The sequence below is a fragment of the Zootoca vivipara genome, chromosome 9 (genome assembly GCF_963506605.1).
Source record: "Zootoca vivipara chromosome 9, rZooViv1.1, whole genome shotgun sequence".
NCBI lineage: Eukaryota > Metazoa > Chordata > Lepidosauria > Squamata > Lacertidae > Zootoca > Zootoca vivipara.
This window is the reverse complement of record NC_083284.1, coordinates 72,912,921-72,936,781: the sequence shown is the minus strand read 5'-3', so window position 1 is coordinate 72,936,781 and position 23,861 is coordinate 72,912,921. Positions and strand designations below refer to the sequence as shown.

The 23,861-nt window shown below is 45.0% G+C and overlaps 2 protein-coding genes across 2 annotated transcripts in view; both read left to right on the top strand.

Annotated features, from left to right (window-relative positions):
• The window catches only part of NOP14 (NOP14 nucleolar protein), a 31,818-nt gene extending 24,248 nt beyond the window's left edge, over positions 1-7,570 (top strand). Inside the window, exons 15-18 of the mRNA XM_035113142.2 lie at positions 90-237; positions 2,861-2,976; positions 4,059-4,214; positions 4,981-7,570. Of these exons, the coding sequence (XP_034969033.2) occupies positions 90-237; positions 2,861-2,976; positions 4,059-4,214; positions 4,981-5,074 (514 nt within the window). The 3' untranslated portion in view covers positions 5,075-7,570. The remainder of the gene's footprint in view (positions 1-89; positions 238-2,860; positions 2,977-4,058; positions 4,215-4,980) is intronic.
• Positions 7,571-9,937: 2,367 nt separating this feature from the next.
• MFSD10 (major facilitator superfamily domain containing 10) overlaps positions 9,938-23,861 on the top strand; it is a 29,498-nt gene continuing 15,574 nt past the window's right edge. Inside the window, 4 exon segments of the mRNA XM_060279041.1 lie at positions 9,938-12,247; positions 14,509-14,605; positions 14,858-14,958; positions 17,280-17,363. Of these exon segments, the coding sequence (XP_060135024.1) occupies positions 11,990-12,247; positions 14,509-14,605; positions 14,858-14,958; positions 17,280-17,363 (540 nt within the window). The 5' untranslated portion in view covers positions 9,938-11,989.

Genomic DNA, 23,861 nt, shown 5'->3' with positions numbered 1-23,861 from the left:
ACTTCAACTGTTCTAAATTCTTCATTAAAATTGCAATGCCAGTTTTGTCATTGAAGCTTTTGATATGACCACTACCGATTGTTTTACAGGTTATCATGCTTAGACCTGTGCCTGAACCTGGTGAAGAGATGTGCAATTGCATATGGATCAATTCCATCATTCAGTGAAATAATGCAGCCCACCCAAATGCTGCTTAGGACGCACATGCCAGTGATTAGGTACCCTCACCACCTGCAGGTAAAACATGCTGCCGCCTCACTGAGTTTCAGTCTGTGAAGCATTCTGTGGGGCAGACACCCAATGGACACATTTGTGGTACCTTACCAGATTGTACGACGCGGGTGGTGCTGTGGGTTAAACCACAGAGCCTAGGGCCTGCCGATCAGAAGGTCGGCAGTTCGAATCCCCGTGACGGGGTGAGCTCCCGTTGCTCAGTCCCAGCTCCTGCCCACCTAGCAGTTCGAAAGCACGTCAACGTGCAAGTAGATAAATAGGTACCGCTCCAGCAGGAAGGTAAACGGCGTTTCCGTGCGCTGCTCTGGTTCGCCAGAAGCGGCTTAGTCATGCTGGCCACATGACCTGGAAGCTGTACGCCGGCTCCCTTGGCCAATAAAGCGAGATGAGTGCCGCAACCAGAGTTTGGTCACGACTGGAACCAATGGTCAGAGGTCCCTTTACCCAGATTGTACACTGAGTCCTTTCGTTTGCTAGACATTTCAAAAATGGTCAGTGTGGAAAGGCAAACTGCTTGACAGAATTTCTAAGAGCAAGTGACCAAACTAATAACCAAAGTGGGCTTTTTATTAGCAGCTTTAGAATTTGGAGGGGAGGTTCTGTGCAACTCCTGTATTCCATAGTTGCTGACAGAAATACAATCAGTGAACTTGTGTAATCCTCCTTAAAGCATATAAGCCAGGCTTCCTCAAACTCGGCCCTCCAGATGTTTTTGGGCTACAACTCCCATGATTCCTAGGTAGCAGGGCGAGTGGTCAGGGATGATGGGAATTGTAGTTTCAAAACATCTGGAGGGCCGAGGTTGAGGAAGCCTGATCTAAGCTATTGACCATCATTGCACTGTGTGGCAATGGATTCCATTAATCAATCATGTGTTGTGTAAAGGATTTTATATTGTTTGCCCTGAATTTTGTCAGTCAATTTCATTGTGGGACCCCAGGTTCTTGTATTATGAGAGGGAGAAATACTTTCTCCACACCATATATAATTTCTATGAATCTCTTCCTCCCCTTTAGTTCTCTCCCTATTAGCAAAAAGCTCCAAACACTTTAGCCTGCCCTTTTGAGAGGTGGTATTCAATCTTCTGGACTACTTTGGTTCCCCTCTCCAATGCTTTTTCCACCTCTGATACAATGCCCTTTTAGAGATGGGATAATCAGAACTGTGCATGGTATTTCAAATGCATCACACAACAGATGAATGTAAAATCAGTATGATGAAAAAGCAAATACCGTGCTAGGAATTTTTAAATTTGCATACTAAGTTACCTTACTCATGGAGCTATCTTCCACAATCGAAATACATTTCCTATTTAGTCATTGACAATTTGGATGCACTCACACTGTTGGAGAGTTAGCCTTTTGACCCAGTCTGTAACACTTTGCACACACTGAGCCTAGGGCTTGCTGATCAGAAGGTCGGCGGTTCAAATCCCTGCAACGGGGTGAGCTCCCATTGTTCGGTCCCAGTTCCTGCCCACCTAGCAGTTCGAAAGCACATCAAAGTGTAAATAGATAAATAGGGACCGCTCCAGCGGGAAGGTAAACGGTGTTTCCGTGCGCTGCTCTGGTTCGCCAGAAGCAGCTTTGTCATGCTGGCCACATGACCCAGAAGCTGTCTGCGGACAACGCCAGATCCCTCGGCCTATAGAGTGAGATGAGCGCAGCAACCCCAAAGTCGGACACGACTGGACCTGATGGTCAGGGGCCCCTTTACCTTTACCTTACATTTGCCAATTCTCACAGTTTGGAGAGATCTCCTTTGAGGTCTTTGCAGTCTACTTGGATTTTCACATCTTGATTAATTAGCTGTCACAGTGGCCTGGGTGGGCTACTTCAGAGTAACGACTCCACACAGCTCTGCATTTTATCCTTTTATTGGTGCTGTGTATTTACAGTGCTAAAGGCAGTGCTATTTACAGAGAGTGGCACATCTTGTCAGTCTTCTTCAGTACCTCCGAATGGAGGTTGGCGCGTTTTCCTCCAGCATAAAAGCTTGGGGAGACCCAGCCTCTTCCCCCGACGTTTCTTGCGCAATTCCGGGGTCGGCGGGATCGGCCTTCCCCCCTTGCTCCCCCCTTCCTGTCCCACCTTGGGCAGTGGCTCCGCTACCTTGCCTGAGCCTCGGAAACCACTTCCTGCTTCTCCACTTGAGGCGGAACTCTCCCTGCTTTCCCCAGCGCTCGGGGATGGGCTGGAGCTCAAGATGGGAGGGACCTCCCGGTATCCCCTGTCCCTCACATCCGGTGATATCCACAAACTTGGCTGTTTCGTTGACTGCCTGACACCGGCTTGTGATGAACTATCAGTAGCACTCCGATATAGACCCCAACTGCCTGCTTGCTTCCATTGCAAGAACTGTTTGCTCCTACCCTCCGCTTCCAGTTCCTTAGCTGGTTGTTGATCCCTAAAAGGACCTGTCCTCTTATTTCATGACCGCTAAATTCACGTGGGCGTCTTTTGTTGGAAGACTATCAAAAACGTTTTTGAAAGCACCAGGCAAATTCAGATACAATTTCACACACACTTTTTTGTAAGTATCTGTTAACTGTATTATAAGTGTATCTGTATATTTGTTTTATTGTGTTTTATTCAACTGCCTTTTTAAAGCAGAGTTTCATTTTCAGGAGCTGCTTGACAGTGTTCTGAAACAGCTGGAGAGCAAAGGGCAACGTTATCCCTTGGTGTGCGAAAAGAAAAAGCCAGTGCCTTTGAAGCTGTTCACACCCAAAATAGTGAAAGTGTGAGTATCTCTAGCTCTGGAAGAAATACAGCTGAGGGTCATGTATGGAGGTTGCCTGTGTTGCAAATAAAATTTGACACTTTGTATCCATGCCAAACCCTGTTCAACAATTAAGTTGAATTGATAGCTCTGCTTAATTCACATAATTGCTTAGTTTTTACAGCCCCATGTGAAATTAATTCAGGTGATGAGACTAGGAAGAAAAGCTAAAGACATATAGCTAAGGTCCAGTGGTTGCATCCTATCCTGAATCATTAATGTTTGAACTGGGAATCATGTGGCTGGTAGTAATTATTTTGCCTTGGGTAGCATAAGAATTAACCACATATTTTGCCTTCCCGCATGGTTTCTCGTGGTTTCAGAGCAGCCAGTGTGGCATGTGATCTAGCCATAGGGCAGCCTCAGTCAAAGTAATTAACCAGTCTACCCTAAGCCTACCTGAGGTGTGCAAAAAACCTAGGGCAGGCATCCCCAAACTGCGGCGCTCCAGATGTTTTAGCCTACAACTCCCATGATCCCTAGCTAACAGGACCAGTGGTCGGGGAAGATGGGGATTGTAGTCCAAAACATCTGGAGGGCCGAAGTTTGGGGGTGCCTGACCTAGGGGGACTTCTGGTAGATATGCACCTATGTAAATCAGACACTTAATTTGAGGGTTAGTACACTACATGCTACTAAAACAGTACTATGTAAGGAAAGGGAATTGCAAAACATTGTGACCTTACTGCTGCTGCTACTGTGAAACACCAGTTTATTTCTGTAACTTTATTCTAATGCCTTTAATTTACTGGCTTATAAAAGGCATTTTTAGGGGCTGCATCACCTTGTTAATAGCTGGAAGAAGCTACATAAATTAAAAATAACAGTTTATATATAAGGTGGAAATAATTCTGCTGTTTTTTACCTTTACATATGCTAAACCATATAAAAATGGATCAGATTTTTATGTTATGAAATTAATTTGCTGTGGTAACAATGTCCACAATATGTGTGCAGTGTTGTTGATCCTGCGGCAAAAAAAAAGAGTTCCAGTTAAGTCCAGCAGGAAAGTGTGTTTGAGATAATGTACTTTATAATTTCAGCCTGGAATTTGGAAGAAAACAAGAAAGCAGTAAGAAAGAACAGGAAAGAAAACGGCTAATTCATAAGCACAAACGTGAATTTAAGGGAGCTGTTCGTGAGATCCGCAAAGATAACCAATTCCTTGCTAGAATGCAGCTTGCAGAAACCATGGAAAGGTAATGCGTATATTCTTTTAATTCCCTTTGGTTTAGATTTTTTATCCTTGAGATAACTAAGAGAGACAGCAGTAAGGTGATCTATTGCAGTGGTTTTAATGTAGAAATACACCAGATTTCAAATGAAATCAAACCCTTTATAAACCCTGTTTATATTTTTTCCAGCAATCGCTAACTCACAAGTAACAGACTGCACTAATCCTCATATCTTGACATGCAGTCTGCAGTGTTCTATTCATTCCCCAAAAAAACATTTTTGAAAGTTGCAGTTTCATCTTACAACTAGGACTGATGTCAGAAAGAGTGGTCACATTGGAAAGAAATAGTCATCCGCAAGTGAATCTTTCATTGTCATTTCTCAAAACTTTAGGCAGTTTGTCCTCTTTCTACTCAAGCATTAGAATAATGCAAATGGCATATGAGGCCCCTTCCTATTCTGAATCAAGCCTGTTCACCATGGCTAAGGAAGATATATGCACTCAGCCTTTGTAGAGCATGGTTTGATCCCTGTCAGGGATTTGTTTCCATGTCTTTGAAGAATCACCCACTATTAAGAATTCTGAAACCATGAGGTCATTTGAAAACTAGAAATGCTAGGTGGTCTGGATAAAAACATTTGGTTCTCATAAATTTTGAAAGGTGGATGTGATGGGTGAGGATTTCTTATAGCCACCAATTCAGTTAAAACTGTATCAGAGGTTGTATATTTCAAACCTTGATTGGACGGGTAGTTCCCAAATAAAAGTGATTTTATTTTAATTTTCAGGGATTCAGAAAGAAAAAGAAAAGTGAAACAACTCTTCAGGAGTCTTGCTCAGCAGGAAGGAGAATGGAAGGCATTGAAAAGAAAAAAGTTTTAAATATACAGTTTTATATTGTACAGAAGGAAACCAGAGACATTTTACATTTTGTGTTGTGCATCTTATGTGTGGGTCTATTACTAAGAGGGGGAAAACACAAACTGGACAGATAGGCATTTCCTTATAAAGGAATGTTCACGTTGAAAAAATGTATACCAGATACAGACATGTTTATTTAGAAAAAGAATGTGGCTTTGGAAGAAGGTATTTGAAAGAAATGTGGAAACAGGGAATACAATGTTCTCTCCCCAACTGGCATTTTTGGTAGATGAGCAGCAAAACCACAGGATATCAATGGAGGGTTTTTTCCTGGGGCGGCAATTGATTATTGGTGTATTTTTTTCATAACATGTGGAACAATTATCCTGGCACTGCAAGCAAGTAGCACACTGGCCTCTGAACTAATTGGGAATCATTGTAGGCCTTTCCCTTCTAAGCAAGCTCTTGCTAATTAAAACCAAGTAAGTGTTGCATACAGGTGAAACTTGGAAAATGAGAATATCGTCGAAAAGGGCATTTATTTCAGTAACGCAACTTAAAAGGTGAAACCAATATATGAGATAGATGCATGACATGCAAAGCAAGATATGTCAAGCCTTTATTTGTTGTAATTATTTGTCGTTAGGCGAGTCAATTATAAATGGAATGGAATTAATGAAATGTAATAGCGATGTTTATTTTTGTATTATTGTAACTATTTGTTTTATTACTGTGGAATTTCCAAAAGAAAGCATGTAAAAATAAAAATAAAAAATAATAAGTTGCATTACTGAAATAAATGCACTTTTCAACGATACTTTAATTTTCCAAGTTTCACCTGTATATACTGGCAGTATCCAAGGTTGTACAAGCAGCCTTTTATTCCTACAGCATGACTTGACCTTTCTCCCACACCCCTGTAGCATGAGTTTTAATTGACTTTAATTCCATCTGTGAGAAAGCGTCATTGGCTACATCCCAGTATCCAGTTGGATCTTGGATTAGCTCACCTTCCAGGGGCCACTTCTGACAGGTGTTGGGGTACCTATACCTGTCCAATCACCTGATCAAACTGTAAAGATTCCTGCTGAAAGTTTCAGTGCCAAAGGCAAGCTGCACTTTTGCACTCAACTGGAGTGGCGCTTGCATTTTGTGCAAAATGTAAAAGATGCTGAATTGGTGGCAGAGCATTTCCTGCCTACGCCCAGTCAGATGGGCAGCATATAAATAATGAATTATTATTATTAGGTTTAAGCCAGGTGCCGTTTGGCAAAAGCTGTAGCTGGGGGGGAGGGGGGGCTAGCTAGGTTTTTGCACCAGGTGAAGCTTCCAGAAGGCACCATTGAGGCTCCCAACTGTCAGCATTTACTGTGGGCTTCAGCCAGAGAGAGAAAAGGAAAAAGTAATGTTTGTTGTAAGCGACTAGCCGCCTTTGTTGCTGAGTCAAAATAAAAAAATTCCTTCAGTAGTACCTTAAAGACCAACTAAGTTTTTATTTTGGTATGAGCTTTCGTGTGCATGCACACTTCGTCAGTTTGTTGCTGAGTGTTCATTTCAGATCTTTTCCCCTTGAAGTGGAAGGCTCATTTTACAAGAGGAAGCAGGGAGAGGGAGGGAATAGTTGGACTGAGGCTGGTGGCTCTCCCCAGTGAAGCTGAAGATTGGGTCCCCTGTGGTTTTGTAACACTGAAATTCTGAAGAGAGGGATGGGGAAGCCTGCCCTCCAAGCAAAGTTGAAAATGTGTGTGTTTTGTTGCTGTCCACTGCTTTGTTTTGCTGTTAAATCTAAGGATCCAACTCCTGGAAATATACTTTCTCCTTTTTCTTTTTCCATGTCTCAGTTGTTGTTTTTTAGTCGTTTAGTCATGTCCGACTCTTCGTGACCCTATGGACCAGAGCACGCCAGGTCTCAGATCAATTAAAAGTGATGAAGAGATCAGACTTTCCCATCTTGCCTTTTGGGGGGGGCAGGAGCATTTGTCATGATAAAACAATTTAAATGGCAAATTCACAAGATAAGCACTTTGGAGTATTGCTTGCTGATAATAGGTGGGGTGGGATGGAGGTGTTTGTTTGGATCTAGAGGACAACGTACATGTTTATACCATTTGAATACATGAAGAGGGCACTGCTGTAAATTACTTGTACCAAATGAAATAAATGTGATGCTGACATGTGAAACACTTTGTATTTATTCCTTCCTGTAATTTTGAAGGGAAATGTAGCCAATCCGCTTTAAATTGAGTCTTGCACTGAACGTTTCTACTCAGAAATTAAGTCCCACTGAATTCAATTGAACTTATTCCCAGGTAACTGGGTAAAGACTGCAGTATTATACTGCAATCCTAAGCATTTTTACTCAGACATCCCAAGTGGGACTTGCTCTTTGGTATGTGCCTGATCATTCTCACAGTTACCATACAAGAAAATTTGCTCTATTACATACATAAAGCCAGTTAGATTCTATGTCAACAGAGGAGCTGAGGGCAAAAGCCAATGAACCTGCAAATTTATAGTATGATGATGTTGATAAAGGTGAACTCATTCTTGGAAGTGGAAAATTTCAAATATCATGCATTGAATTTAGACTTGTACACCAGCGAGTCAAAAATGGTACTCAAGACGCATACCCAAAAAACCGTTTTGAAAATGTTGAAAGCTTTGGGGCAGAGAAAAGAAAAGCCCTTCACGCAGCCCATCAACGATGCAACTGGCTCCCTCACGAGACAGCGATGGCCACCAAATTGGCTCACGCCAATTCACCGAGGACCCCAGGTAGTGTGGTTGCTGACCTTGAGCCAGACATCTTGGAGAGTGAAGTCAAATGGGCCTTAGAAAGCACTGCTAATAACAAGGCCAGTGGAAGTGATGATATTCCAGCTGAACTATTTAAAATTTTAAAAGATGGTGCTGTTAAGGTGCTACACCCAATATGCCAGCAAGTTTGGAAAACTCAGCAATGGCCAGAGGATTGGAGAAGATCAGTCTACATCCCAATTCCAAAGAAGGGCAGTGCCAAAGAATGCTCCAACTACCGCACAATTGCGCTCATTTCACACGCTAGCAAGGTTATGCTTAAAATTCTACAAGGCAGGCTTAGGCAGTATGTGGACCGAGAACTCCCAGAAGTGCAAGCTGGATTTCGAAAGGGCAGAGGAACCAGAGACCAAATAGCAAACATGCGCTGGATTATGGAGAAAGCTAGAGAGTTCCAGAAAAACGTCTACTTCTGCTTCATTGACTATGCAAAAGCCTTTGACTGTGTCGACCACAGCAAACTATGGCAAGTTCTTAAAGAAATGGGAGTGCCTGATCACCTCATCTGTCTCCTGAGAAATCTCTATGTGGGACAAGAAGCTACAGTTAGAACTGGATATGGAACAACTGAGCGGTTCAAATTTGGGAAAGGAGTACGACAAGGTTGTATATTGTCTCCCTGCTTTTTTAACTTATATGCAGAATTCATCATGCGAAAGGCTGGACTAGATGAATCCCAAGCCGGAATTAAGATTGCCGGAAGAAATATCAACAACCTCAGATATGCAGATGACACAACCTTGATGGCAGAAAGCGAGGAGGAATTAAAGAACCTTTTAATGAGGGTGAAAGAGGAGAGCGCAAAATATGGTCTGAAGCTCAACATCAAAAAAACCAAGATCATGGCCACTGGTCCCATCACCTCCTGGCAAATAGAAGGGGAAGAAATGGAGGCAGTGAGAGATTTTACCTTCTTGGGCTCCTTGATCACTGCAGATGGTGACAGCAGTCACGAAATTAAAAGACGCCTGCTTCTTGGGAGAAAAGCAATGACAAACCTAGACAGCATCTTAAAAAGCAGAGACACCACCTTGCCGACAAAGGTCCGTATAGTTAAAGCTATGGTTTTCCCAGTAGTGATGTATGGAAGTGAGAGCTGGACCATAAAGAAGGCTGATTGCCGAAGAATTGATGCTTTTGAATTATGGTGCTGGAGGAGACTCTTGAGAGTCCCATGGACTGCAAGAAGATCAAACCTATCCATTCTTAAGGAAATCAGCCCTGAGTGCTCCCTGGAAGGACAGATCGTGAAGCTGAGGCTCCAATACTTTGGCCACCTCATGAGAAGAGAAGAATCCTTGGAAAAGACCTTGATGTTGGGAAAGATGGAGGGCACTAGGAGAAGGGGACGACAGAGGACGAGATGGTTGGACAGTGTTCTCGAAGCTACGAACATGAGTTTGACCAAACTGCGGGAGGCAGTGGAAGACAGGAGTGCCTGGCGTGCTATGGTCCATGGGGTCACGAAGAGTCGGACACGACTAAACGACTAAACAACAACAACAATTCACCGAGGAGGAAACGGCTGCCGACGGGTCCCGTCTAAGACCCGCTGGCCCCGCTCTGCCCGCCAACAAGGGAGGCAGCTGGGCTTCCGAAGGCCCTTCGCTGGACCCCGCCGGGAGGCGAGGAAGGGCTGCCAAGGACCAAGGGGCTCCTGGAAGAAGAGGATGCCGGGCTGGGGGGCCCCTTGGCCGGACCCAGCAAGCGCCTCGCGGGCGCCCGGTACCCGCGCACGGCAGCAAGTAGCGGCGGGGCGTTTTTGCGCGCCGCCTCGGATGCTCGCCGAGCGGCGCCGATTGAAGAATCTTCTGCCCTCGGCGCCCGTCTTGGGAGACTCCACTTGCTCCGGCCTTGGAGGCGCAGGGAGAGGCCCCAGCCCGGAAGAGGAAGCGGCAGGGAAAGCTGCGCCACGGAGGACCCCGGACGCCGACGCCTCGTTTCTCGGGCAGCCGCCGCCGCCGCCGCCGCTCTGCCCGTCCGGTCCCCGCGCTTGTCCGGGCAGGTGGGCTTCCAGGCGGCCGGGAGGGGCTCGGGCGGGCGGGGCGGTTGCAGCGCGCGGGTCCCGCGCGGCCTCCCTCACCGGCGAGGCTCCCCTTCTTCTCGCCCCTGGCGCTTCTCTCGCCGGGTCCCCGTCCGGAGGAGGAGGAGAAGGGAGAAGGGCACGGCTGCCTCCTTCGCCGCCGCCCCCTCGGGCGAAGAAGGCTCCCTTCGCGAGCCCGAGGCGCGGGCACCGTCCACCTGCCGGAACGAGGGGAGAGGGGAGGGTCCCCAGGGGAAGGGGCGCAGCCAGGAATTTTGTTAGGGAGGCAGAACCTCAGATTGGTATTGATTTGTATTGATTTATTGGGGCAGCTCTCCCCCCCCCCGCATGCCGAGGGGTCCTCAGTCTTTGCATTCCAGTCCTGCTCTCGCCCCAGGAAGCAGCCTTGCCGCGCGCGCAGGACGCGCGCCAATTCCCCGCGTTTAGCCTCTGATAGTTGATGCTATAGGTTTAAATCGTACTGTACTGCGAAATAAATATCACTTGGCACTGTTAAATATTTGGTTTCTTTTCGAAAATTAGTAACCCTCCTTATAATGTGACTTTTAACAAAAAACACATAAAACATAATTGCAGCTGCAACCAAACAATGTATCAGTGTTAAAAATGCAGCCATAAAAGCTAGGGTTGCCATATTTCAAAAAGTGAAAATCCAGGCGATAAAGTTGTTGAGCTTCCCCACCACCCTGACATTTTTACCCATTTTCAGAAATTCCGCAGAAAACCAAACCATTAAGCAGTACCACCAGATGATATGAGCACTTCAGGGCAGCGGCTGCTACAAGTGTGAGACCACAGCGGACCATGGACGGGGATGTGGTGAGAAATGTCTTGAACAATATGCATTTTTGCAGCTTCATTTGTACATATGGGAAAAGTGATAATAAGGAGTATGCTTCATATCCTTCGTATTTTTTAATTTCTGTCTCATGTGCATCCTGTCAATCTGCTTTTTGATAGAACACACTCATTTATCAGTTTTCTGCAGCTGATAACCTTGCCCAAGGAAGTCTGTTCTGTGTATATTCTGTGTATATTCCTGCGTATAAGACTACTTTTTAACCCAGGAAAATCTTCTCAAAAGTCGGGGGTCGTCTTATACGCCGGGTCGTATTTCTTATACGGCGAGTATATCCCAAACTCTATATTTTAACTGGAAAAGTTGGGGGTCGTCTTATACGCCCAGTCGTCTTATATGCCGGAATATACAGTACAGTATTTAAACCTTTACAGCTAGATTGTGCTTCTCTTACTACAATGCCTCCTCTCAGAGGAGAGTGTGGTTTCAGTCCTCACTAGAGCACAGGGGCCTCTGAGAAGACAGAGTGTGGCCGTTCCACCTCTGTGGGCACTCAAATGTTTTACCCTAAAGCAGTGATGATGGGAGTTGTAGTCCCAAAACAGCTGGAGGGCCAAGTTTGGCCATCACTGCCCTAAAGAATACAGCTTGCATACTTTTAAACCCTATTAGAATACAGATGAGAGCTCGCTGTTCTTCCTGCGGCAGTTAAAAGTCATCTGTATTCAACATCAGACCTTATTTGATTGCTAAAGGCTATGACAAATACTTCCAACTAAAGCATCTTCTTCGAAGAGCACCTGATTAATGACACATCAGGGTGCTGCATTGAAAATCAATGGCATTGTGTTCCAGCCCAACATTGGGAATTGGAGCTGTAGGTTAGTTTCATTGATATTATTGATACTGTGGTACCAAATATATTAAATTTTAATGTCTGTGTGTTTATTTGGATTTTTTGTGGTTTACTGTATTAAATAATACTCGAAGTAATAAAACAAATAAAACTTCATTAGCTGCAGTAATACAGTGGTTGGTACCTCTACTTACGAATTTAATGCGTTCTGAACACACATTTGTAAGTCAAAAAAAATTGTAAGTCGAATCCCATAGGAATGCATTGGGAGAAAAAATTCGTAAGTCGAAGCAACCCTATCTAAAAATTTGTAAGTAGAAAAAATCCTATCTAAACCGCATCCAAGATGGCGGACGGAGCTCCATTTGTAAGTAGAAAAATTCGTAAGTAGAGTTATTACTGTATTTCTATTAAGGGAGAATGAGTCAGCAAGTTATCCAATTCCTCCCCTTCCCCCACCACCCCACACCCTTTGTATTTCAGAGTGGGATTGCTGAGACAATGTCACTGGGGGAAAGCCAAGAAAGCAGGAGGCCTCTCAAGGAGTCACTGGGAACTGAAGAGGGCTCTACTCGTGTGATCACCATTGTTTTTATTGCACTCATCATAGACTTGTTGGGTTTCACCCTCATCCTGCCTCTCCTTCCTTCAATTCTTGACCATTACAGCAATAATAATGTAAGTAAGACCTAAGCCACATTTACCGAAAACACTTGCAATAAACATGTAAAATATGATGGGATGCCACCTGTATTTGACCATGGCATGGTTGTGGTATAGCAGTGCTTGAAACTCAAATCTTGTAGGGGGTGTGCTCTAACGATAATGTACCACTTTAGTCCAGGTGCCAAAGTGGTCCACCTGGAATTTTGGTGTGCCAAACATCCTATATTCTGTACATGCAGATGCCTAGACCAGACAAGGCCTCTATGTAACCTCTGGGCAATTTGAAATTGTTGGGTTCAGTGTTTTGGTATCTGAGTGAACCAGCAATGCTCATGGAGCATGTGTTACTGCTTAAAAACAACACATTTTCAGGCAACAATAAATGTTTAGAACTCATAGTAAGTGATCTAGCACATCCCTGTCTTAGGTGAAAACTTAAGACAGGTTTTGATGTAACTCTGAACTGGTATGGTAATACTGCAGTGAATATTAATTGTTAATGCTTTTTTAAAGCTGCTCTTGTTATCATACAGTGGGGAGATTTCAGACTAATAATAATAATAATAATAATTTTTTATTTATACCCCGCCCTCCCCAGTCAAAACCGGGCTCAGGGCGGCTGACACCAGTAAAATTACAATAAGATGTAAAAGCAGTAAAATCAATTTATTAAAATACGGGTTAAAATACAATTTAAATTAAAAAATTTAAATGCAGCCTCATTTTAAAGTAGCCCAAATCAAAACCATAAGGCTAGGAAAACATAGGGGTCAGACTGAGTCCAGCCCAAAGGCCAGGCGGAACAGCTCAATCTTGCAGGCCCTGCGGAAAGATGTCAAATCCAGCAGGGCCCTGGTCTCCTGTGAGAGAGCGTTCCACCAAGTCGGGGCCAGTACTGAAAAAGCCATGTCCTTGGTTGAGACCAGTCTAACCACCTTATGGCTTGGGATCTCCAAAATGTTGTTATTTGTGGACCTTAAGGTCCTCCGCGGGGCATACCAGGAGAGGCGGTCCCGTAGGTACGAGGGTCCCAAGCCGCATAGGGCTTTAAAGGTCAAAACCAGCACCTTAAATCTGATCCTGTACTCCACTGGGAGCCAGTGCAGCTGGTAGAGCACTGGATGAATGTGATCCCGCGGCCGGGACCCTGTAAGGAGCCTCGCCGCGACATTCTGCACCCGCTGGAGTTTCTGGGTCAGCTTTAAGGGCAACCCTGCGTAGAGCGAGTTACAATAATCAAGCCTGGAGGTGACCGTCGCATGGATCACTGTGGCCAGATCGGGGCGAGAGAGGTAAGGGACCAACTGCTTGATACGGCAGAGATGGAAAAATGCCACCTTTGCTGTGGCTGCAACCTGCGCCTCCTTGGAAAGGGAGGCGTCGAAGGTTACACCCAAACTCTTGACAGAAGGCACTGGCACTAATTGAGCCCCTGCAAGAGATGGGAGTTGGCCCCGCAGCCGCAAGTCGTCCCAACCCAACCAGAGAACCTCTGTCTTCGAAGGATTTAGCTTCAGTCGGTTCCCACATAGCCATCCAGCCGCAGCTTCCAAGCACCCGGTCAGTGTGTCCGGGGCCGAGGCAGGGCAGCCGTCCATCAACAGATAAATCTGGGTGTCATCAGCATATTGATAACAACCCAGCCCAAAACTCCAGACAATCTGGGCAAGGGGGCGCATAAAGATATTTAAAAGCATGGGGGAAAGGATTGCGCCCAGCGGGACGCCACACACCAAGGTGTGCCGCGGCGACAACTCATTCCCTAGCGCCACCCTCTGTCCCCGACCTGAGATAAAGGAACACAGCCATTGTCAGACTGTGCCCTGAATCCCCACGTCGGCAAGGCAGTGGTCTAAAAGTTTGTGATCAACCATGTCGAAGTAGGAAGGCAATGCCTGATTGGATATGAAGCATAGGATTAGTAAAAGAAGAATGTGACTAGTTACTTCCTCCCCTTGTGATGTGCCATAAATAACAGAGAGAGTGTGGTTTTGCAGTGGCTTGTCTGACTCTGAACCACTAAGATGTTAAATGATAGTCCAAATGTTACAGAGCCTGCTAAGGTCTGATGGCAATTAAGGCTTTCTGTCTATTAAAGCAAGTGTTTCTAAAAAGATTGGTTGTGGTTACTTTTTGCACATGACAAGAACTAGAAAAAAATATTGCGGAATCATTGCATGTGGTGCGCAGCTCAGGCTGACTGTGGTTGCTCCCCTGTCCTCCCCGAATAGCTCCCCTGAATTTATCCCTCCCGTGCATATTTTCTTCCACAGGATAGTTTCTACATGACGTTGCAGCATGGGGTGGACTGGTTCAGTGAAGTGGTTCAAGTGCCTTCTGAAAGGAAATACAACAGTGTCTTATTTGGAGGTATGGATGAAATTTTAATATAGGACTCCTAGGTTTGCTCACGGTTTGCAAGGAGCACAGGACCATGTATATCTGGCATTAAATGCAATTTAGCCATCTTAATCATGCGTGGAAAATGCTTCCCGATGCTTTCAGGTGGGTCCTGAGGAATGCGGGGTATGGCTCACACATGAACAGGGCTGTGAAGGAAGTGAAGGATTTACCTTGATGCTGGCAGATCCATGTTGCATTTTAATTTTCCATATTTTGCAGGTCTGATTGGCTCCATATTTTCCCTCCTTCAGTTCTCCTCTCCACTTACTGGTGCTACATCTGATTACTTTGGGAGACGGCCGATCATGTTGTTGACTTTGGTATGTCTGTTGACGGGACTAAAGAATGTGCAGTGTAGATCGGTTACGTGATCTAAGTCAGTGTTTCCCAACCTTGGGTTTCCAGCAGTTTTTGGACTACAACTCCCATCATCCCTAGCTAGCAAGACCAGAGGTCAGGGATGATGGGAACTGTAGTCCAAACGCAGCTGGGGACCCAAGGTTGGGAACCACTGATCTAAGTAACCCCGGCTAAACCCAGCCAGCCCTTTTCCATGCAGGCATTATGCATTGGCTGTTGCGTGAGTCAAACCATTGCATTTTCTGGAATTAGTTCTGGTCAGGCTGAATTCATATTGCAAGGTTGATTTGCACAGGTAATAAGTAGGGCAAAATCATAGTTGTTGTTTTTTTAAACTCACCCAATTCAGCATGAGCTGGCTGCTCCTCTGGTGCGCGCACACAGGCCTTGAGCTTTTCCTGCATGTTCTCCTCCACTGAGGAACACATTGCCATTTCCTCTGGCGCAGGCTGCTCTTCTTACACGTTCGCATGTGCCTCCCATTACTCTGTTCCACAAGCGGAGAAATCCATCAACAGCAGCTCCTCAGCTCCAGCCACCTCACCCTCCTCCAAGGTTTTGTCCTCAGCTACTGACTGCATCTCTCTTCAAAGTCCAAGCCCCTCCGCTGCCCATCCACACTTTGGATCTCTCCAGCCACCTCTTCCAGCGGGGCTCCTGGGTCGCTTTCAACCCCCTGTAGCATTTCAATCTGCAGGGCCCTCACCTCGCGTGGAGTCCCACTTTCCTCTCCGCTGAGGCTTCTCACACACTCTGCTTGCAGCTGTCTGTTGAACCGCTCCATCCATTGCTGCCGCTCCATCCATTGCTGGCTTTGCTGCTCCAGGAATGCTGCTGTTCCTCCATTTCGGCTCAGATCCTTGCTCACAGGTCCTGTCTTCAGGGAACATGAATCCCACTTCTGACAGCAGTGTTGCACGCCATCCTAATCTCCCAGCAATGCGAGATTCCAGGGGTTCCAGGCGCTTAACCAGGGATCTTGTTTCCTTCGGGATGAGGTACAGGGGAGCTTCTGGGGTCTTTATGGGAGCCTATCATGGGTATGGGGGGTGTCTACAGCATTAACACCCCAGCTTTTGGATTCAAACATAAACATTGCTCTGACTCTCCCTCCAGTCTGTTGCTTTGCTTCTAGCTCACATCACTCCAAAACTCTCTGCTGTCAACTCTGCATTTGTGCTTCTATCTAACCGCAACTTGAGAGAGGGGCCCCCACCCATTTGGTATCTCACACAGAGGCCCTTCCTTTGTTCTCTTTATGGCCCATCACCCAGGTTCTCAACTCAATGGGAAGCCAGCCTAGCTCCTATTTCCACACTTCCTGGATCCAGGGGTTAGGAGGGTCTTTGCTTACAGCCTACTCCCCCGCCCCAAACTTAAAGCTTTATATATTCATGGGGCAGAATCCTACAAGACCTCATCATCTTCTCCTCCCCATTGCAGCCCTCTGCACATGCCACCAGAATCTGTGCTTTACTTTTCATTTAAAGAAAGGAGAAGTAACACACACACAAGGAGAAGTTCACACTCAAGCGCGCGCGCACACACACACACACACACACACACACAGACACACACACACCAGTACATATCAGCTTTCCTGATTCCTTTTAATGAAGTGAAGAAAATGACTAATTTATCAAGTAGCAGAAAGGAAGGAGATGGGGATGAGAACACGTATTGGGGGTAGGATGAGTGAGTGATCCAAAGGGCAGGGGCCAAGGGGCTCTCAAAGGCATCTTTCCCTGGGCTCCCTTCAGCTTGGCAGTGCTGTTGATTCTATCTTACAATAAACAGCTGTGTATCGCCTTGCCTTTAGGCTAGAAGAGAAAAGTTTATATGCCAGCTGAAAAAGCTGCAATTCTTTGCAGCATCAGAGATGTTTTAGATAACCTTAATGATTTCTGCTGCTTGAAGATTGCTGAATACACAAGCTTGGACAACCCCAGCATGTGTGAAAATTCTCTTCAATACTGCTTTTATGTGCTTATTAATTGGTTTGCATATGGCTAGTAATTGTACTAGGGTTTTTTTCCTCATCAAACTTTTATTCTGAATAAATAACCTGGAATTTCTCTTTAGCTTTTGTACCAAACTGGGTTCAATAAAGAATCCAATAACAGTATTCTTCTGAGAAAACATGAGGTTTTGTCCCATTTTTTTAGTTTAGGTTTAGTTTAGCTTCTCCTGTGTAATACTGTAGGTCCAAGGCAGAGTGCTTACATTTCCTTGTGCTTTCTAAATACCATTATTTTCATTATGTACCTTCTTATTTCTGTAGATTGGTATGATAGCATCATATTCCTTGTGGGCCATTTCCAGGAGCTTTGAGCTATTCATTTTCTCCAGAATTCTTGGTGGAATATGTAGTGGTGACTTTCTAGTGATCTATGGAAGGGAATCAGGTACTCATAATTATGTGTGCCTGTAGAGGATGTCTGAGCTTCGTGGCTCCCTTGATATACCTCTGCTGCCTGAATTATGAAAATCCTGGTCTTGGACATAGGTTTCTGGGATGATTACTGACTCCATTTCTTTCCACCTTTAAAACACGTTTCAGTCTGGGTTGCAAGAAACAGGCATTTGTTGCCATTTGTTTCATGCCTGGCTGTAAAACATTTGGCTCAATAGATCTGGGTAAAAGGGCATCTGTTAATCTTCCTTCCTTCCTGTTAGCCTTTGAAAAGCTGACAAACCTGTTTTCTGACAAGACACTGTTAATCTATGCAAGAATTCCTGGGCCCCTTTCCTTTCTTTAGTTGTAGTTTCTTTGAAGTCCAGGAAGTCTTTTTAGCATCTTGGTGTTAGTTCCAGATCTTCCCAACAGTATCAGATTCAAGGTGGGAGGAAACCTGGGAGGGGTTTTAGAACTTAGGATGAATTCTATTGGATGATTTGAATCTTTGTAACCTTTTGATATTGTAATAAAAAGATCTGGCGAGGGGAGAGCAGGACGCACTTTCCCTCCCAGAGATTTGCTGGTTGAATCTCTGTCCTTTGTCTTTTGTTTCCATGTGGTATTCCCACATTTTGGTGCCCTCTCTGAGGCATCTTGAAAAGAGAATCGGGTAAACTGATTGCTCTTCCTAAGTTCGGAATTAACAAGCCCCCTAGGTGCCTTTAGTCTCTATCTGCATTAAGAGAGCTATTGGGCTGAACTTTCTTCCTGCTCAGAACCTGGAGCATCCTGTGCGCACAGAAAAATAGGTAAGAAATGGGGGGTGATTTAAGTAAAATGCAGAAGAAACATAAGAGAGATTTGCTCTTTTTGTTAAGTTCCGATGGCCACAATGAGATTTTGGCCCCATTAATAGACCAGTTATTGCAAGAAATAGCTCATGTTGCACCTTTTTTCCCTGAAGAGGGTACTTTAGATTTAGAAAAATGGGACAAGGTGGGGTTGGTTTTGAGTAAATCTGACCGACCTTCTGTTCAAATCCTACATACGTGGAAGCTTTGTAGATCAGCTATAGCTAGGGTGGCAAATCCATTGCTTCAGCTTCAAGATGCTTCCTCAGCATCTCCAAGGATTTTGCCCCCTTCACAGCCTCCAGGTTTGGGGGGAGATTTTGTTTCGAAGGCAGCTTCAGCTCCTCCAGCGCCTCTGCCTTCTGCCAGCTCCCTGTTGCCTGGGTCTGGTTTAGAAGTAATGCCACCTTCTTATTCTGTGGGTTCTCATTCTGAGGTACCACAAACGGCAGTGCAACAGATGGTTAGTCAGGCTTTAAAAGAAGGTGACGGTGAGGCGATTTTAGACGCTCTGCCTCTAATGGCTCTTTGTCCCATCGCGCGTAACGCACAAGGACATCATGTCCATGAGCCTCTGTCTCTCATAGCTTTTAAAGAACTTAAGAAAAGTGTGACAGAAAATGGGCTTCATAGTACATACACAACAGGATTGCTAGATGGTCTGAGAGGAGGAAATAATTTAATTCCTAATGATTGGCGTGCTTTAATTAAGGCGCTCTTAACTCCTGCTCAGTATGTGCTTTTTGTGCAAGAATGGAAGGACGCTGCTGCTCAGATGGCTATGAATAACTTACAGAACAATGTGGGTATTTCTGTGGATATGTTAACTGGTGAGGGTACATTTTCCGCTGTTGCTCAGCAGATTACTATGCCTAACGCAGCGGTAGATCAATTAGGACATCTTATTAAAGAAGCATGGCACCGCGTTCCTGAAGCAGGAACACCGGCTGGCTCTTTTGCTACTATCCAGCAGGGAGCGACAGAGGACTACATGTCTTTTGTGAATCGATTGCAAAGAGCTTTAGAAAGGCAGGTAGTAAACCCGGAAGCAGCCGAAGTTTTAATGAAACAACTTGCATTTGAAAACGCTAACCAGGATTGTAAAACTGCTCTTAAAGCAATATACCAAAAACCTGAGACTGATATCGCCCACATGCTGAAGTTGTGTCAGAACATAGGCACTGAGTCTCACAAGACTGGTTTGCTGGCTGCTGCTTTAGCGCCACTGCGTCACCCTGGAAATAATAATAATAATAATGGATCCAGGGAAAAAAGATGCTTTGGCTGCAACCGGGTGGGGCATTTTTTGAAAGATTGTAGGGTTTCTAAGCCAGAGAATGGATCCAGACCTCCTTTCCGATGCAAGAAGTGTGGTAAAGGCTACCATTGGGCTAGTCAGTGTCGTTCTCAAACGGCGGGAAACTCTCAAGCGGGTGTTCTCCCAGCCCGGGGTTAAATGGGGGAAATGCTATGGATTTAGAAGGAGACAGCCTGCCGTCGGAGGTGGCAGCCCCCGCTGCCCCCCCGCTTCCTATTGTGAGAGCCAAAGCTTCTCAAGGCTTGTCTCCAGTGACTGATTTGCGTCATGCCACTAAGGGCAGCGCAGGCTTGGATTTAATTACCTCTGAGTCAATGGAGTTTCAGTTCCCTATGGTAGTTTATAAGATTTCTACGCAGCACAAAGGTCCTATACCATCTCAAACTGTGGGCATAATTTTGCCTCGCTCTAGTACTCATAAGAAAGGGCTTTTTGTGGTTCCTGGAGTTATAGACTCAGACTATACAGGTCCTTTGATTATCCAGGCTTGGTCTAATATTCCTCAAACTCTCCCTTCAGGAGAATCTATAGCGCAGCTCATTCTTTTGCCGCTGTGTCAGCTAAATGCTGAACAGGCTGAGAGGAAGGGGGGGTTGGTTCAACTCGCGTAGCTGCTATAACTACGATCGGACCTGAGAGACCTCACTTGCAATTTAAAGTGGGTGGTCAGCTTTTAACTGGTTTGGCTGATACTGGTGCTGATGTTTCTGTAATTGCCACAAAGCATTGGCCATCTGCGTTGCCTACAGCCCCTGCCCAGGATTTGTGGGGGATAGGGGGATATGAGCAAGCTCAGCGCAGTGTTTTGCCTGTGACTTTTGAATCGGTTTCTGAGAATTCTAAGACTATACAGTTGCGTCCCTATATCATGCCTCTTCCTTTTTCCATTTGGGGGCGTGATCTGCTACAGCAGATAGACGCAAAGCTCCAGACAAATTTATAATGGCCTCTACACAAGATTATTCTGATTTAGCTATTCCTCTGACTTGGATTCCAGGTCCGCCTGTGTGGGTGGATCAATGGCCAATGTCGGCAGAGAAGCTCCGCGTGTTAGAGGCTTTAGTTGCGGAGCAATTGGAACAGGGTCACATAGAAGTGTCTCACAGCTCTTGGAACAGTCCAGTTTTTTCTATATTAAAAAAATCAGGCCGTCATCGTCTTCTTCATGACCTTAGGCGGGTAAATGAAAGGATTGTTCCAATGGGAAATTTATCGGCTGGTGTGCCTAATGCTAATTTAATTCCTCAGCATTACCAGCTGATTATTGTGGATTTAAAAGACTGCTTTTTTTCTATTCCTCTTGCGCCCCAGGATCGTGAGCGGTTTGCTTTTACGATCCCTGTAATAAATAATTCTCAGCCTATGCGTAGATTTCATTGGAAATTTTTACCGCAGGGTATGAAATGTTCTCCCGTTCTTTGTCAATTTTACGTGGCACGTGCCCTACAGCCTTTTAGGGATGCACACCCTGATTTTATGATCTTCCATTTCATGGATGATATTTTAATTAGCTCACCAGCGCTCCCTAGTGGTGTCTGTGAGGAATTGTCGCAAGTACTGGCTCAGCGTGGTCCCAGTATCGCACCAGAGAAAATACAGACCAAACCGCCGTACTTGTATTTAGGTCATTGCCTGTTGCAAACTGCTTCTTCTCCTTTTTTGCCTGAGCTAAAAGTTCCTGCTCAATTTACCTTGCAGCAGTTACAGAGCTTTTTGGGGCAGTTAAACTGGGTTCGTCCTTTCTTTGGACTTTCTACCCATGAGCTCCAGCCACTGTTTGCTGCTCTTAAAGATAGACATTCTCCAGCTGAAATAATTCCTGTTACTAAGGCAATGCGTCATGCTATTCATCAGGTTAATCTGGCATTGCGTAGAAGCATGGTGGATCGTGTAAAGCAAGAAGGTCCTCTCCATGTGCTTCTTTTGAATACCTTGTCTCTGCCTACTGGTCTTTTGTTCTCTCCATTCGATGAGAAGCGCATTGCAATCGTGGAGTGGCTGCATTTACCTAATACGCCTCCACGCAATGTTTATCCCTATCTCTCTGCTCATATTGAGTTGCTTTGCAGAGCGCGAGTTAGGGCAAGACAGCTTACTGGTTTTGATTTGGCTAGCTGCTATTTGCCTTTTTCTAATCAAGAGCATGAGTTTTTAATGAGTACTTCTTCTGCCTACCAGGTTGCGTTTGCTGATTATTTGGGAGCGATTCATTTTAATCCACCCAAGGATCCACGCTTGGTTTTAATTCAACAGGTTCCTTGGCGTTTAGTGTCTATTCAATCACATGTGCCTATTCCTGATGTTTTAACTCTTTTTACAGATGGTTCACCGACAAGAGGGGTGGTGACTTTCAAGGACTCAGAAAATAACTGGAAATCTTTTTTCACAGCTGCTCAAACTACTGCACAGCGAGCTGAACTGGCTGCCGTGATTCTGGCTTTTACTATGTTTCCAGATCAGCCTTTTAACCTTATTGTACATACTCAGTATGTTTTTAACTTGTTGTCTCATTTGGCTAATTCGTATCTTTCTCCTCAGTTGGATTCTAATTTGCTTTCTTTGTTTCTAACGCTTAAGAATTTACTTTGTAGCCGAACAGTACCTTATTTTGCAGCTCACATTCGATCTCATACTGGACTGCAAGACGCTCTTTCTGAGGGAAATCAGCAAGCAGACTCTGCATTAAAGTCTTTATGCAGTCTTTTTGCTAATGCTGTGGATAGTCGTGCTTTTTTCCATCAAGGTGCCAAGCAGCTAAGGAAACAGTTTTTAATTCCTATGTCACAAGCTAAGGACATTGTGGGAGGCTGTCCCTCTTGTTCTTTAGCTCCTCTGAGTTTTCCTTTTGATGGAGTTAACCCTAGAGGTTCTGAGTCTAATCAATTATGGCAAATGGATGTTACTAGGGTAACAGCTTTTGCTCCCCACAGCTATTTACATCTTTGCATCGATACGCACTCTGGTTTTATATGGGCAACACCTTTAAGAGGTGAAACTGCTCGCCATGTTATTCAACATTGCTTGCGTGCGTTTGCTGTGATGGGAAAACCTTTGGAAATTAAGACTGACAATGGCCCTGCGTACACTTCAGCTGCATTTCGCAACTTTTGTATGCAGTGGGACATTCGCCTCTCTCATGGCATTCCTTTCAATTCCACTGGTCAAGCAATAGTTGAGAGGGCTCACAGGACTTTTAAACAGTTGCTAGGAAAGCAGCTTGGTGATCATGGGGTTCGCCCACAAGACTTGTCTGATGTTGTTTCTGTTGTTTTGTTTACTTTAAATCAATTGACTTGTTCTTCTTCTAGCAAGGTATCGCCTATGGAACGCCATTTCCGCAAAGAGTTGCCTATAGAACGTCCTCTTGTTCTTTATAGGCAGCTTCCGGAACCTGATTGGAAGGGTCCTGCAGAGCTTATAACTTGGGGACGGGGTTTTGCTTCTCTTTTAACCCCTCAAGGTCCTTTGTGGGTTCCAGGTCGCTGCGTGAAACCTTATAGAGTTAATCATGAGTTGGCACACCGCTCTCAAGGGAACCGAGACCCCGGAGGATCTGATTCCGTTGCTGGACCCCTCGCTATCCCTGACTCGTCCACGCCGGCTGTCCCGTTGGAAGAAGAGGAAGATAGCTCTTGAGTCCGGCCGCGGTATCACCTGGACTATGATTCGGACTTTGACTGATGAAACTAAGGCTCAGCTTGAGCGAAATAACATTCCAGAGACTCCTGATACGTTCCTGGCTGCCTTGATTACTCAATTGAATATGAATTCTATGATGCTTGTATTGTGTTTTTTAATTGCTCTATGTTTTCCATGTGTTCAATCTAATGCTGTGCCTTTCCAATCTCCTTCTATGAATTCCAATTTATGGTTGAATTTAGCTAAAATTGCTAACGTGTCTCAGTTTTGTCTCAGTGAATCTTATGAAATGCGTAGTATTTTAGGTGATTGTATTATTCCTGTCTGCAAAGAACCTTTTCAAATGTTCCCTGACACTGATATTGGGAAATGGTTTTATCATCATGGAGACAAGCATGCATTCACATACAATCATATTTATGGATGGGGAACGGCTGTTAGAAAGTTACCTTTAGATTCTGTTTCTCTGTATACACCTCGTGTTGCTGCTACTCCTGCGACCCCTTGTGCCAGGATGGTTAATTGCAGCAGACATTACTCTACATGTGTTCCTACAGGGAAGCCTTCATGGAATTGTTCTCTGGTTCAAAACATGACTTTTATTAATGCACACATGTTACTACCTCCTGGCTGGTTTTTTACGTGCAATGATATGAT